We start from the raw sequence: 16,619 nt of genomic DNA, 5'->3' as shown, positions 1-16,619 counted from the left end.
GAAAAAGAAAACTAAAAAAATATGAATAAATATATATAAAAATAAGTTGTTTGTGGGGTATGTCTGTCTGTCTGTCTCTCGAGTGACGTCGTGTTTGTCCGCATATGACGTCTGAATTATTTCACACTAATACAAAAGAAGAAAAAAAACTAAAAAAGGTAAAAACTACAAAAAAAACTAAAAAGAAAAAAAACTAAAAAAGCTAAAAAACTAAAAAAAACTAAAAAAAGGTAAAAAACTAAAAACTAAAAAAAACTGAAAAAACTAAAAAAAGGCAAAAACTAAAAACTAATAAAAAAACTAAAAAATCTAAAAAACTAAAAAAACTAAAAAAACTAAAAAAAGGTAAAAAACAAAAAAAAACTAAAAACTAAAAAAGAAAAAACTAAAAAAAGGAAAAAACTGAAAAATAAGAGAAAAAGAAAACTAAAAAAATATTAATAAATATAAAAAATATAAATATAAATATAATATAAATTAGCAATCAACAAAGCACCGAGACACAAATGACGACCGGGACACAGGGAGTATAAATGACGACCAGGACATAAGTAAAAAAAAAACTAAAAAAACTAAAAAAATGGTAAAAACTACAAAAAAACTAAAAACTAATAAAAAAACTAAAAAATCTAAAAATCTAAATAAACTAAAAAAGAAAAAAAAGAAAAAAGGAAAAAAATAAAGGAGAAAAACAAAACTAAAAAACGAATGTATATACAGACCGGGACACCGGGATACAAATGACGACCGGGACACAGGGAATATAAATGACGACCGGGACACAGGGACACAACTACAATGGGGACGCCGGGGGGCACAGGGGGATATAAATGACGACCGGGACACCGGGACACAAGGAATATAAATGACGCCCGGGACACTCAAAGAGAAATCACAGACTGGAACACCGGGACACAAATGACGACCGGGACACAGGGAATATAAATGACGACCGGGACACAGGGACATAACTACAAAGGGGACGCCGGGGTGCACAGGGGGATATATAAATGACGATGGCGACTCAGGGAATGGTCGATTAGCAATCACCATCAACAAAGCTCAAGGGCAATCATTAGAATCATGAGGTATAGATCTGAATACGGATTGTTTTCCCATGGACCATTATATGTTGCATGTTCAAGATTCGGTAAACCTGACAATCTATTTATATGCACAGACAATGGGACAGCAAAGAGTGTTGTATATTCGCAAGTTTTACGTAGTTAAAAACATATATATATATATATATATATATATATATATATATATATATATATATATATATATATATATATATATATATATATATCTATCTATATTCACAGGTGGGACATAGGGACACAACTACAATGGCGCGTAACTAATATGGCGCGTAACGACTTACGCGCGCGGGGGGGCTTGGGGGGGGCGCGAAGCACCCCCACCAACTAGGTGTTGGGGTGGCGCGAAGCGCCACCCCAACAGCTAGTAAATAATAAATATGCTCCAATTTTCTTGACTTGGGATTTTTGTTCACTTTACACTTTCTTTGAAAACTCATTTTAAAAATTCATGCTGGGATGGGATGCAGTTTTCCTTTACTACTCTGCCTCTACTGCTACAACCATGATGGGAGACTGCAAAACTACGCTGAACGGTTTTCAGTGGTTTCAATTGCTTTTTTATTACATTTCTTAGACTTTTCCACTTCGAAAATGGCCCCCAAATAGTCTTATTTGGCACTTCATTGTGGCACCAGCACTATAAGTTTGTAAAAAGCACAAATACATGAGCACAAGTAACAAACGAGTAATTAATTATCTCTCCACCATCTTTGAATAACTTGCTACCACCGATGGAAAGAAACACAGATAGATCTCTTCTACCCATGCAAAAAAAGTATCTTTCCTTATTTTTCAAGATTGGGGGCTGTAAACCTTTAGTTCGGTTTTTTCATTTCGATTTGACGTCATGTCCGAGGTGTTTCAGGATATTTTTAAATAATAGCTATTATTCCTGAATAATATTTGTATTTTGGTTTTATATATGTCAGCCAACGTGTGTTGAGGCCAGGGTATATCCAACACCATATGTCATGAGGTAGCCTTCCATCACCCATTCATACCATGTGCCCCCAATACATCCATCGTCGCTTTCTAAAGGCATCAAGGATGGGGTATGGTTTGTCATGGTATAAATCTCATCATTTCTTATTTTCTCAGTCCAATGTATATTCAAAATAGATCTTAGGCAGTTATTATCGAAGGCCCGTAGTCGTTTTCCTAGTTGCGCAGTGATACTCCAAGTTTCACAACCATATATAAGGACGGAGAGGACATTGCTATTATAACTTCTGAGTTTTAACTTCTGGGAATATTTTTATTTCTCCAAACATTTCTGAGACAATTGAAGGCAGAGCCAGCCAATGCTATTTGGCATAAAATTTCTCTTTCAGGATTGGCATCTTGCGTAAGAATGCTGCCGAGATATTTGAACTCTCTCACTACTTCAATTTCCTCATTGTTGACCAAAAGTCCCTCAGCTAAGTCAGGAATAACCGCATTTGATATTGATTTAGTCTTGCTAGCGTTTATAGAGAGTCCAACAGCATTTGCCACATGCCCAAGTTCATTTATATTGTGTTGTATAGCTTCTGATTCGTGAACGAAGAGTGCAATATCGTCCGCAAAAACACCATCATGAAGGGCTCTTAGTGGGTTTGATTGTAGACCCCCACTGAAGCTAAATCCACGAAGCACAAAATCTATGACTATAGCAAATAACAGTGGCGATAGAATGCAGCCCTGTCTTACACCCGACTGAACGGTAAACCAGTCCGTTAGGCCACCCTCGGTTTGTACTGAGCACATAATATCGAGCTATAGCGCTTTAATTATATTTACAAATTTAATCGGGATCCCGTAATGTATTAAAATTTTCCACATGGTTTCGCGGTGTATCGAGTCGAAGGCCTTGAGAAAGTCAATAAATACTGTGAGTAGTTGAACCTGCCATTCATTAGATTCTTCGAGAAGGACTCTCAAGCTAAATATTAGGCCACAGCACGATCTGTTTTGGCGGAATCCATGTTGTTCATCTCTCAGAACTTTCTCCACTTTACTTTGAATTCTATTGAGAATAATTTGGTACTGCCAACCGATTGTAAAGCGATGCCTCTCCAATTATCACATTTAGTCTTTTGTCCTCTTTTGAAGAGTTTTACAATTACTGCCTTTGACCATTCACTCGGGACTTTTTCATCATCACAAACACGTGACAAAAATTCAAACATGGGCTCTGCTAGGGTGCTTCTACCATATTTCAACAGTTCTGGGGGTATGCCATCGTTACCGGCTGCCTTTCCGTTTTTCAAAGTCATTAGAGCCTCTTTTACTTCACTCGGTAAGAGAGGTCCGGAATATATTCCAAGATCGAACAGTGTTTCTTCAGGGATATTTAAAGAAATTTTGGGAGGCACCTGACTTAATACCTCGGTGAAATGTTCCATCCAGCGTCGGTTTATGTCATCCGTCTGGGTTAATAAGATGCCTTCTTTGTTTTCAACTTGGGTTGAAGAAGCCTTCGATATACCCGCAAGCTCCTTCGTTATAGCGTACACAGTACGACTATCTCTCCGCCTGGTGGCTACTTCAGCCTGATTAGCCATAGTTTCGAGGAACACCCTCTTATCATTCCTAGTCCGTGTTTTGACTTGTTTATTGAGAAACTTATACTGCGCTTTTAAACCATCAACTTGTTGTTGCTAAGTTTAAGCTGAAACTAAAAACTGTCATAAAGCCCCAGCGGTCAGTAAAAAGATTGAAGTGAGGAAACTGCAGGACCCGTATGTATTACAAAAGTATACATCTACTTTGTCAAATAAGTTGTCCATGCTAAGGGACGAGTTATCAATCATCAAGATATTCTCTAGTGCATGTCGTGTTATGCTCATGTCTATATACGAGAATTTTGACTTTTGCCCTTTGATCAATGATATCCCAAGTACTTTCAGATATCCACTGCTCTTTCTTCTTCCTGTTATATCCCACAACTTCTTGTGCCACTTCTTTCAGGGACTCGACGATCTTTTCCCATTGATTATCAATTGACAGCTCGTCCCTTAGCATGGAAAACTTATTTGACAAAGTAGATGTATACTTTTGTAATACATACGGGTCCTGCAGTTTTCTCACATTAAATCTTTTTACTGACCACTGGGGCTTTATGATAGTTTTTAGTTTCAACTTAAACTTAGCAACAACAAGTTGATGGTTGGAATAGCAGTCGGCACCTCGAAAGGTCCTAACATCCTCTAAACAACGTCGCCTGTGCTTGGCAATTAAAATATGGTCTATTTCATTTCTTGTTACACCATCAGGCGAGTTCCAAGTATATTTGTGTATTTGTTTATGAGGGAACCATAATGCGCCGACTATAAGTTCATGAGTCGCACAGAAGTCAATTAAACGTACGCCATTATCATTGATTTCCCTCAGTCCATGCTTACCAAGGATAACTGTGGCATAGGAGGCATCACTTCCAACTTTAGCGTTAAAGTCCCTACACAAAGTCACAATATCGTGCCGATGAGCTTTAGTAACAACATTTGACAACACGCGATAAAAATCATCTTTGTTCTGACCAATGGTATCATTGGTTGGGGCATACACAACAATAACTGTTAATTTGGCCTGAGAAGTGGCAAAGCGAGCACGAAGGATCCGCTCATTAATAGGTTCCCAGTCCACTAGGCATTTTTTGGCCTGACTACTTAATACCATTCCAACACCTGCCTCTTTTCTAGTTTCAAGTCCAGAACACAAAATATGGTATGTTTCACTATTCAAAGTACCAAAACCGGTAAGTCTGGTCTCAGAGAGTCCAGCAATGTCAATACGGAACTTATCAAGGGTCCTCATAACACTGTTGAGTTTTTCTGGCTGTGTTACTTGATTAACTGTTCTAACATTCCAGTATCTAATACAAAAACACTCGGTCGTTTTCAAGAATCCTGTTCGGGGGCGTGCGTTAGTCGTCATCAAAGAAGAAGTCAATCCAAAGCTATCTATTGCTGTTTCTTGAGTAATCGGTTTTACGGTGGCCGATTACTAGCCCTCCGACCAACCCTCCTCCTTTTTCCAGGGTTGGGACTGACTGTATAACAGGCGGAGTTACTTTTTACTTTTATCCTTACTTTTATTTTTTAAAAAAAACTTCTAATTTCTGGACGTTTTTGAATTAATGCATGTTTTGATCTTGGCTCTCCGCACATAAATAATTAATTAAAGTTGCATATTAATTAATTGCAATTAATCGGAAGATTTTGAGAAAAAAGGAGCGAGGGAGGAGGCCTAGTTGCCCTCCAATTTTTTGATTACTTAAAAAAGCAACTTGAACTTTTAATTTTTTTAAAAACGTTTTCATTGGTAAAAAATATACGAAACTTACGAATTAACTTACGTAACGAACTTCTATATTCGTATGTTTTTATTGCGTATATGAGGGGTGTTCAACCCCCGTCGATACCTCACTCTTTACACTAAAGCTTAAATTTTGTCTCAATTCCTTAAGAATGATCTCTGAATCACAAACGCCGTAGAATAAATAGTTAAAATTACTAAAAATACTTCAGCGTAAAGAGTGAGGTATAACAAGGAGTAAACCCCTCATATGCATAATAATTTTTGTTCTTTTTAAGTTTTAATGCTGCTCCTTACTTTCAGTAGAAAAATACTTTTCATATTTATTTTTTCATTGTCTTTTCAAACACTGCTAGAAAATCCTGCGCCCCTTCATTGAAATTCTCTTCCCCCATGAAAAGTTTTTCCCTGGAAATATCCTCCAACATAACCCCCCCTCAACTCTCCCCCCTAAACCAAAAAAATCCCCCTGAAAACGTCTGTACACTTCCCAGTAACCATTACTATATGTAAACACAGGTCAAAGTTTGTAACTTGCAGCCCCTCCCACGGGGACTGCGGGGGAGTGAGTCGTCCCTAAAGACATTGTTATTAGGTTTTTCGACAATGGTGAATAAAATGGATATCTCAGAATTTTGATCCGGTGACTTTTGGGAAAAATGAGCGTGGGAGGAGGCCTAGTTGCCCTCCAATTTTTTGATTACTTAAAAAAGCAACTTGAACTTTCAATTTTTCAAAAAACATTTTCATTGGTAAAAAATATACGTAACTTACGAATTCACTTACGTAACGAACTTCTATATTCGTATGTTTTTCTTGCGTATATGAGCGGGGTTCATCCCTCGTCGATACCTCGCTCTTTACATTAAAGCTTAAATTTTGTCCCAATTCCTTAAGAATGACCTCTGAATCACAAAGGCCGTAGAATAAATAGTTGAAGTTACTAAAAATACTTCAGCGTAAAGAGTGTGGTATAACAAGGAGTAAACCCCTCATATGCGTAATAATTTTTGTTCGTTTTAAGTTTTAATGCTGCTCCTTACTTTCAGTAGAAAAAACTTTTCATATTTATTTTTTTTTTCAAATAATGCTAGAAAATCCTGCGCCCCTTCATTGAAATTCTCTCCCCCCATGAGAAGTTTTTCCATGGAAATATCCTCCAACGTAACCCCCCCCCCCCAACTCTCCCCCCTAAACAAAAAAAAACCCTGAAAACGTCTGTACACTTCCCAGTAACCATTACTATATGTAAACACAGGTCAAAGTCTGTAACTTGCAGCCCCTTCCCTGAGGGGGAGTAATTTGTCCCTAAAGACATTGTTATTAGGTTTTTCGACTATGGTGAATAAAATTGCTATCTCAGAATTTTGATCTGGTGACTTTTGGGGGGAAATGAGCGTGGGAGGGGGCCTAGGTGCCCTCCAAATTTTTTGTCACTTAAAAAGGGCACTAGAAGTTTTAATTTCCGTTAGAATGAGCCCTCTCGCGACATTCTAGGACCACTCAGTCGATACGATTACCCATGGAAAAAAAAAAAACAAATAAACACGCACCGTGATCTGTCTTCTGGCAAAAAATGCGAAATTCCACATTTTTGTAGATAGGACCTTGAAACTTCTACAATAAGGTTTTCTGATACGCTGAATCTGATGGTGTGATTTTCGTTAAGATCGTATGACTTTTAGTCATAATCGAATGAATTTTAGTCCCCTAATTTCTAAAATGAGGCAAATTTTCTCAGGTTCTTAACATTTGATGGGTATAACTGATCTTGATTAAACTTATATATTTAAAATCAGCATTAGAATGCGATTCTTTTGATGTAACCATTGGTATCAAAATTCCATTTTTTAGAGTTTCGGTTACTATTGAGCCGGGTCGCTCCTTACTACTGTTCGTTACAACGAACTGTTTGATCATTACCACGAACTGTTTGATAAAGTGTTTCATATCATAGTTATAAAGTGACGGATGATGCAATGTATTCGTCTTAGACAAAATGCATCAGATTTGTTTAAATTTGGCTATGTATTTTGACATTAGGGGGGGGGGGGTGGTTATGCTACGTTAGGCTGCGTTAGGTTTTCATAGTTTTGTTTCTAAAGTATTATCTTATCATCATGTTTTGTTATATCTCATCAGGGTTAAACTAATATCCTTCTTGGGTGTGCTTCCAATAATCGACAAGTACCAAAACAAATTAACTTTAATAACAAGTTAAGTAATTAACTTTTATAACGAATTAGGTTTTTTGTGTTACATTAAGATAACCAATAGATATTTTATCGACATTTTTAAATCCATTTACAGACATTCTTTTAACGATATACTTTAGCAGTTTTTATTATCTAACAAAACAATGATTGATTTGCTCCTTGAAGAAAAGCATATAGTAATAAATCATGTCTGATTTGTCTGAAGTAGCGTGTTAGCTGTGCCAATGCTGCCTACCGGAAATTACTCCAACATACAAAAAAAAAAACAATACAGGTTGATATTTTGAATAGAATTTAAGCTATTTAAACGCACAGTATTAGAAAAGAAGAACGAAGTAATTGAAATTTAAAAAAAGAAGCAATAAGAAGTCAATTTTTTCTTTGGGACGAATAATATCAATAGTGAGTGGTCAATTAAATTAAGAATTTAACTTTTTCCACAAAATAAGTTTTCAAAGAAAATTAATGAGCTAAATTAAACCAGAAATGAGCAAAAATGAAGTAAAGTAATCTTCCAGGTGTAGGACTACCACAAATCATCATCAATAAATAAATAAACCCAAAATGAGCTGAAATTAACATGAGTAGGCTGACAACCCCAATGCCTTTTCAAGACCGGAACATAATTTGTCCTTTACTGAGATTAACTTAAAAAACTTTTTTCACATAAAAAGCTTTTCGAAGAAAAACTGATACAATAAAGACTTTTGCAAAGTTTTGCTTTTTTTGGGTATATATAAAGTAATATATAAATATGAGGTATAAATAAATATAAATGAAGTATACATATAAATGGGGTTTATACAAAATATATTTTAAGCAATGATACGACAGCTCCATGTGGGAAATGATGCAATAAAGCCTTTTGAAAAGCATTGCCTAGTATTGGGATATGCACAAAGTCAAAATTAATAGAGTTGTACAAATTCTAAGCGATGACATGACAACCATATGGAGGAAATAGTACAATAAAGCCTTAATTACTGAGTGAGTATCAAAAATTAATAAAACACACTTTGGCATGCAACAAACTCAGCTAGTAGGTAAATTCTGAGTGACTAAGTTGTTGACTGAGTATCGTAGATTCAATAAAAGCACTTTTGACACACAAATTCCGAGTGTTTTAGTTGCTGGCTGAGCACCGAATAATTAATAGAAGTACTTATGACTACAAAAGACTCATCTACTGGGTAAATTCCAAATCTTTTAATTGGTGACTGAGTGTAAAAAAATTAATAGAAAATCACTTTTGCTTTCGAAATTCGGAGCTTAAATCGAACCTAACTTGAAAGCAGTTAACTCAGTTTTTAATTATTAAAAGCTGTGAGCTGAAAACAGTTCTAGTTATTTAAATTGTAAAAGCAGAAGCAGTAATATCAGTATCCTCAAAAGTTTCAACTTAATACCCTCAGGCGTTCTCGATATATTGCTGAGGTGTCTTTTTGGCAGCCATAAACAGAATGTCTTTTGATTTATTTTAAAGAAACATTTAGTTTTGAAGCATAATGGGTCAATTGTACAGTTTTTTTTGGGGGGGGGACATGCCTAATATATCTAGAGATATAGTTGCAGGACTGTTCTACTATGTTGAGCAAAACGGCTGTCTCAAAATTTTGACTGGGTGCGCTTAGAAAATGAATGGGTTTGAGAGACAGGCTGTTTGCCCTCCAGTCTCTTTTTACTCTTTAAAAGGTCACCAGAAATTTTAATTTTGAATCGAATTTAAAAGTTTAAAAGTTTCCTTTACAAGTTTAAAAGTTTCCTTTACAAGTTTCAATAATGTTTCTAGTTATTATAGAGTGATGCTGCCTGTGATATTACTTATATGCCCCTTTGTAAACCTGCATGTATACATTTTTTTTGTTTAATTGAAACTCCTAAACGTTCCCTCTAAGTTCCATCTTAACAGCCTTAGCGTCATTAGTTACAGTAACTCTAGTAGTAGCATTAATAGAATACATATAGCGCCATCTGGCTAGTTCAAAGTCTCCCATAACTTACCATCAACGGTCTAAATTAATGATATAAGTTGCTCTTCAGATATTGCTTTGCTACCTTTTTGAATGTCCACATACTCATGGTTTGTTTTGATTTAGTTCAACATCCACCTAAATGCTCCTTGAAAGCTTCACCTTAATACCCTTAGCTTTCACAGTAGCAAAGCTTGTAGCAGCACTAGTAGCAGTATACACATAGCACCTTTGGTTTCTTCAACACTCCCTTCAACACACGCTTAAAGTTTCAGCTTAATACATTCCATCAACCATTCCTGGAGCATTTCTGATGCGTCCGTTTGACAACCTGTGTGGGCATAGTGTGCTTCCACTTTCTTCCATACTGTTTCTTTATATCCTAAATTTTTCGCCTTAATATCCTTTGATGTAATTGTAGCAGTAGTAGTAGTAGTAGTAGTAGTAGTAGTAGTAGTAGTAGTAGTAGTAGTAGTAGTAGTAGTAGTAGTAGTAGTAGTAGTAGTAGTAGTAGTAGTAGTAGTAGTAGTCGTCGTAGTAGTAGTAGTAGTAGTAGTACCAGTAAAATTAACTGTAGTACCCTAAGCTTTAGTGACAGTTGTAGCAATAGAAGTAATGATAATAGTGACAGCAGCAGTAGTATGAATAGAAGCAGTGGCATTAGGATGCAAGTATTTTCTTTAGGTTAGTTCAACATCCCTCACAACAAGCCCTGTTAGTTTCAACTTCATATACCAAACTATTCCTAAGATATTGCAGTTACACCTTTTTGAGAAGCTGCATACAGAGGGCGTGTTCTTATTCAGTTCCTCTTCCCCGTCAAAATTTTTTGACTGGCATTGCTAGTAATATAATTGAATAGCGGTAGTACTACTAGCACCAGCAGTATTAGCCCACTGCCTTTTGGTCAGTAGAATATCCTTCTCATCAAGTCCTGGAAGTTTCAGCTTAATAAAATCAGCCATAGCTTTGACATTGTTGATATGTCCTTTTGATAACCTTTATGTTCATATACTTCTTGAAACTTTCATCTTAATGCTCTTAGCCCTACAAGTAGTTGCAATAGAAGCAGCAGTAGTACTAGTAGTAGTAGTAAATGTAGCAGTAACAGAAATATTAGCAGTAGTGTGCACATATTGCCTTTTGGTGAGATACTCTTCCCCTTTAAGCATTTTCTGAAATTTTTAATAGCATCCCAAAATCAATTCTTGAGATACGTTATTTTGACAGTGTGCATGCACATACCGTCTTTGGATTTAGTTCATATTTCCCCTAATGCTGAAAATGAAGTAGCGTGGTAGTAGTAGTGTGTTCTGATTTAGTTCAACACTCCCCTCAACATTCTCTTGAAGTCTCACTTGAATACCTTTCGTCTTCTGGGAAAGTGAAGTTCATACATACATGCCTTTCTCAATGGCAGATACTAGCTTCACACGATCACCCCTTCCATAAAAACCTTATATGCCCTTTTGGCATAACTTACCCCAAAATCTGTATGATCTTTCGACTATTTTTCAATAAGTGGCTATCCCAAAATTTTTATCGGATACGTTTGAGGAAAATGCAACGTAGTGGGGGGGAGGAGGGAGAGCGGGTGCCCCCGATCCCGAAGACTCTTAAAAAGGGAACTAGAATATTTGATTTTCAATCCAATGAGCCCCCTCCAAAGTTTATACGACCACCCTTTCCATAAGAACCTTATATGTCATTGGGGTATACCTTACAACCCTTGGGCTGAGGGCTGTGGGGCGTTGGCATCCTGAAAGATATAATTTCCAAATCTTTCAACAATGTTGAACAAAATGACTATCTCAAAATTTTTATTAGATATATTTTGGGAATTGATGGGTTCTGAGGGGGCCTTGTTGCCCTCTAAGATACACTTAGGAAAAATGCGAGGTGTTGAGGGGGGGGGTCACTTGAATATTAAAATCACTTGAATATTAAAAAGGATACTAGAACTTCTTATTATCAATCCAATTAGCCCCCTCCGAAGTTTGTATGACCACTCTTTCAATAAAAACTTTATATGCCCCTAGGGCATAACTTACAACCCTTATCTGAGGGCTGTTTGGGGAAATTGTCATCTTCAAAGACATAATTTCCGGACCTTTTGACTACACTGAACAAAATGAATATATCAAAATTTTGATTGGATGTGTTTACAAAATGTTGAGTGTGGGAGGGGGGGCGTTAGTTGCCCTCTAGTCACTTTCGACTTTTAAAAGGGGTACTGGCTCCTTCAACTTCCATTAAAATGAACCTTTTTAGAAGTTTCTGCTACAACAAATAGCCGTCTCAGAATTTCTATCAGTTGCATTTAGGGAAAATACGAGGTGTGTGGGGGGCGGTATTCACCCTCTGATCACTTGGATCTTAAAAAGGTTCACTAGAATCTCTGACTATCAATCCAGTGAGCCCCCACCGATGTTTACACGATCACCCTTTTTATATAAACCTTAAAAATCCCCAGGGCATAGCTTACAACCCTTGCCCTGAGGGTTGTGGGGGAGGAGGGAAGGTTTTCATCCTTAAAGAAATTATTTACGAACTTTTCAACTACGTTGAACAAAATAGCTATCTGAAAATTTTGATTGGATGTGTTTGGGGAAGTGTTGGGCGTGGGTGGGGGGGGGGTTAGTTGCCCACCAACCACTTTTGACTATTAAAAAAGGTACTGGCCCTTTCAATTTCTAATCGAATGAGCCCTTTTTGAAGTTTTTGCAACAGCTTCTTCGAAGTGCCCTGGTATAAAAAAAAAAAAATAAAGTAAATAAGTGATACATTGTGCCCACATCGCTCTTTACTTAGGCAGTGCTAATGCGCTGTCTATAAAAGAAATACAAATGAACGTGGATTGTCAGTTTAATATTCCTATACTGACATCTATTACTTAAATTCTTAATTAATAGTTTTGATTCATTAAAATTAACAAAGTGAAGACAATTAAAATGTATTTTGTTTTCAGTAAAGTTCAAATTATGTTCTGGTCTTGAGAAGGCAGGGGGTTGTCAATGGTAGTAGTGGTACTTGGCTGTCAGGAGGTTGTCAGTTTAGTGGTAGTAGTGGAAGTAGTAGTAGTAGTAGTAGTAGTAGTAGTAGTGGGAGAAGCAGTAGTAGCTATAGAAATGGTAGTAGTAGTAGTAGTAGTAGTAGTAGTAGCAGCAGTAGTAGTAGTAGTACTAGCAGATGTAGTAGTAGTAGTAGTAGCGTGCAAATATTGCCTTTTTGGTGGATTGATAATCTCCCTTATTATTTCCTGAAAGTTCCAAAGCAATATCTTCAGTCATTCCTGAGTTACGCCCGTTTGACAATCCGTGTTCACAAAAAGTGTTTTAATTTAGTTCAACACTCCCCTCAGCATTTTCTGAAAGGATCACCTGAATGCCCTTCGTTTTTTTTGGAAAGTAAAGGTCAAACATGCCCACCTTTCTCAATAACATATACTATATGTAAACGTAAACAATGGATGTATTGTTTATAGGATGCATTGCATAGCTTACAGCCCTTGCGCTGAGGGTAATGGGAGGGGAGGGTTGACATCCCCAAAGGAATAATTACTGGACCCCTCAACTATGTTGAACAAAATAGCTATTCCAAAATTTTGATTAGCTATGTTTGGGGAATTTGATGGGCATGGGAGGGGCTTGTTTCCTATGAATCATACTTGACTCTTAAAAAGTGTACTAGGACTTTCAATTTTCAATCGAATGAGGTCCTTTTAAAGTTTCTAGGACAACTCCTTCTATACGAAGTCCCTTGATTGAAAAAAAAATGTTGTGTGCCACTATTGCTCTTTACTTAGGCTTGTTGAACATTATATTAGATATCAAATAAGAAACAGGAGAGTTTGAAATATATTAGGAAACTCTAATTTGAAAACTTAAAAATGTTATTCCAATCCTACGAATTTCTCAGTATTCGCTGCTCCTGTCTATTGTATATTCCATTTTCTACTTCGTTTTATAAAGTAATTATTTCTAATTTTATAATTTTTCACCGTTTATTTTTTCATGTCGGTTTTACTTCGTTTAATAAATAAGTTTATATGATTTATTTTTTATCCTTGTTTAGTTCTATTCATGCTTATAACATTCCAATTAGTCTTTAATAAGCACGGAAGTACGGAACTAGATTCTTTACCTAGATTAAATAAAAAAAAACTAATTTTTTTAGCTGAAAGTGAGGAGCGACATTACTTTTTAACAGAAATTACTCCGTATATGAAATGAGTTGTCCCCTCCGCAATCCCTCGCTCTTTACGCTAAAGCTTTTAATTGTTTTAAAGAGTAAAATTGTGGCAAAGAGTCAAACTTTAGCGTAAAGAGCGAGGGATTGCGGAGGGGACAACTCATTTCATATACGGAGTAATTTCTGTTCGTTTTAAGTTTTTATGTCGCTCCTTACTTTCAGCTAAAAGAATTAGTTTTTTTTTTATTTAATTTCTGAACGTTTTTGAATTAATGCATGTTTGGTTTTGGCTCTCGGCACATAAATTATTAAAATGAAATTTGTATATTAATTCTTTTTTTGGATAAATGGCTTTCTCTTAGTTTTGATCGGACGATTTTGAGAAATAAGGGGTGGAGAAGGAGGCCTAGTTGCCCTCCAATTTTTCGGTTACTTAAAAAGGCAACTAGAACTTTTAATTTTTAACGAACGTTTTTATTAGTAAAAAATATACGTAACTTAAGAATTAACTTAAGTAACAAACTTTCATAACATTATATTTTTATTATGTATACGAGGGGGTTTGTACCCTCGTTAATACCTCGCTCTTTACACTAAATCGTAAGTTTTGTCCCAATTCTTTAAGAATGACCCCTGAATCAGAAAGGCCGTAGAATAAATAGTTGAAATTACTAAAAATACTTTAGCATAAAGAGCAAGGTATTTATCTCCTCCTAAATACCTCGCTCTTTATGCTAAAGTATTTTTAGAACCCCTCATATGCATAATAATCTCTGTTCGTTTTAAGTTTCAATGCTACTTCTTCCTTTCATTTGAAAAAACGGTTTCATGTTTATTTTTCATTGTTTTCTTATAGTAATGCTAGAGAATCCTTCGCCCTTGTCATTGAATTTTTTTCCGCCATGACAGATTCCTCCAAGGAAAGATCCTCCAACATAGCCCCCTCTCCTCAGCCCCACTTCCAAACAAAATAAAATCCCCCTGAAAACGTCTGTACACTTCCCAATAACCATTACTATATGTAAACACTGGTAAAAGTTTGTAACTTCCAGCCCCTCCCCCAGGGATTGTGGGGGAGTAAGTCATACCCCAAAGACATATTTATTATGGTTTTCGACTATTTTGAACAAAATGGCTATCTCAAAATTTTGATCCGTTGACTTTGGGAAAAAATGAGCGTGGGAGGGGGCCTAGATGCCCTCCAATTTTTTTGGTCACTTAAAAAGGGCACTAGAACTTATCATTTCCGTTAGAATGAGCCCTCTTGCTACATTCTGGGACCACTTGGTCGATAAGATGACCCCTGGAAAAAAAAACAAAAAAAAAAAACAAACAAATAAACACGCACCCGTGATTTGTCTTCTGGCAAAAAATACAAAATTCCACATTTTTGTAGATAGGAGCTTGAAACTTCTACAGTAGGGTTCTCTGATGCGCTGAATCTGATGGTGTCATTTTCGTTAAGATCCTACGACTTTTAGGGGGTGTTTCCCCCTATTTTCCTAAATAAGGCAAATTTTCTCAGGCTTGTAACTTTTGATGGGTAAGACTAAACTTGATGAAACTTATATATTTAAAATCAGCATTAAAATGCGATTCTTTTGATGTAGCTATTGATATCAAAATTCCATTTTTTAGAGTTTTGGTTACTATTGAGCCAGGTCGCTCCTTACTACAGTTCGTTACCACGAACTGTTTGATTTCTTTACTTATTCATTGATGAAAATGTAGAGGGAGTCGATTTATTTTTCAAAATCAAGGGGGGGGGGTATTTTATTTTTTTTTCATTTTTTTTTTATTTTTTTCATGAGAACACTAAAATAATATAATTTCAAAATGTAGGAGGAGCAAATAAATCTAGGAAACCCCCCCAATTGATACCACTGCCAGGATTAACAATTTTTTAGCTCCTTTTCGCACTTAGGATGATCCCTTGACTGTATTAGATTAAAACGTGCAATTTTTTTACTGAAAGTAAGTAGCAACATTAAAACTTAAAACGAAAGGAAATTATTCCGTGAATGAAAAGGGCTATCCCCCTCCTCAACGTACCGCTCTTTACGCAAAAGTTTAACTCCTTCTCACAACTCTATAAAACAATAAAAAACTTTAGCGTTAAGAGCCGGGCGTTGAGGAGGGGACTGCCCCTTTCATATACGGAATTATGTCTGCTCGTTTTAAGTTTTAATGTTGCTTCTTACTTTCAGTTAAAAGAAACTTGTTTTTTTTTTGTATTTCTGAACGTTTTTGAATTAATGCAGGTTTTGAATTTGGTACATGAATAATTAAAACAAAATTTACGTATTAATTTTACTTTTTTAAACTAATAATAACCTAAGTTTTATTTTTGTTTCAGTTGTTTAAGAATGGCTCCTGAATCACAAAGGCTATTTAATTAGAACGATAACCTTTTTTAAAAGTACAAAAACAAACTTTAGCGTAAGAGCGAGCTATTGAGGAGAGGCAACCCATCTCATATACGTAATATTTTCTGTTCGTTTTAAGTTTTAATGTTGCTTCTTACTTTAATTTGAAAAAAAACAAACTATTTTTTATTTATTTACTGATTATTTTTCAAATACTGTCGGGAAATCCAGTTCCCCCTCCATAAAAAATTCCATCCCCCGAGAAGAAATTTCTCCATGGAAAGATTCTTCACGTAGCTTTAAATAGCGATATTTGTGGAACTAATTTTGTAAGGCATAGTAACAAAACGGCCAAAGAGGTCGAAACTATTTTTATGAAAGTGAGAATGACAAGTTGATTAATTTTCTAATGACTAAAATGAATGAAAGAAATGATCTTTAAAAGGCATTCGTAATAATTTGTGTTCGTTTAAG

General features: G+C 35.9%; 1 protein-coding gene across 1 annotated transcript; it reads right to left on the bottom strand.

Moving 5' to 3' along the window:
* Nucleotides 1–3,890: 3,890 nt before the first annotated feature.
* LOC136033965 (craniofacial development protein 2-like) lies at nucleotides 3,891–4,901 on the bottom strand. Its single transcript, XM_065714995.1, has one exon. It carries the CDS (start codon nucleotides 4,899–4,901, stop codon nucleotides 3,891–3,893), a length of 1,011 nt encoding a protein of 336 aa, XP_065571067.1.
* Nucleotides 4,902–16,619: the final 11,718 nt, after the last annotated feature.

This window comes from Artemia franciscana, chromosome 2 (assembly GCF_032884065.1).
Source record: "Artemia franciscana chromosome 2, ASM3288406v1, whole genome shotgun sequence".
In the NCBI taxonomy this organism is placed as follows: domain Eukaryota; kingdom Metazoa; phylum Arthropoda; class Branchiopoda; order Anostraca; family Artemiidae; genus Artemia; species Artemia franciscana.
Note: the sequence above shows the minus strand (reverse complement) of the source record. Positions and strands in the feature narration are given on the sequence as shown.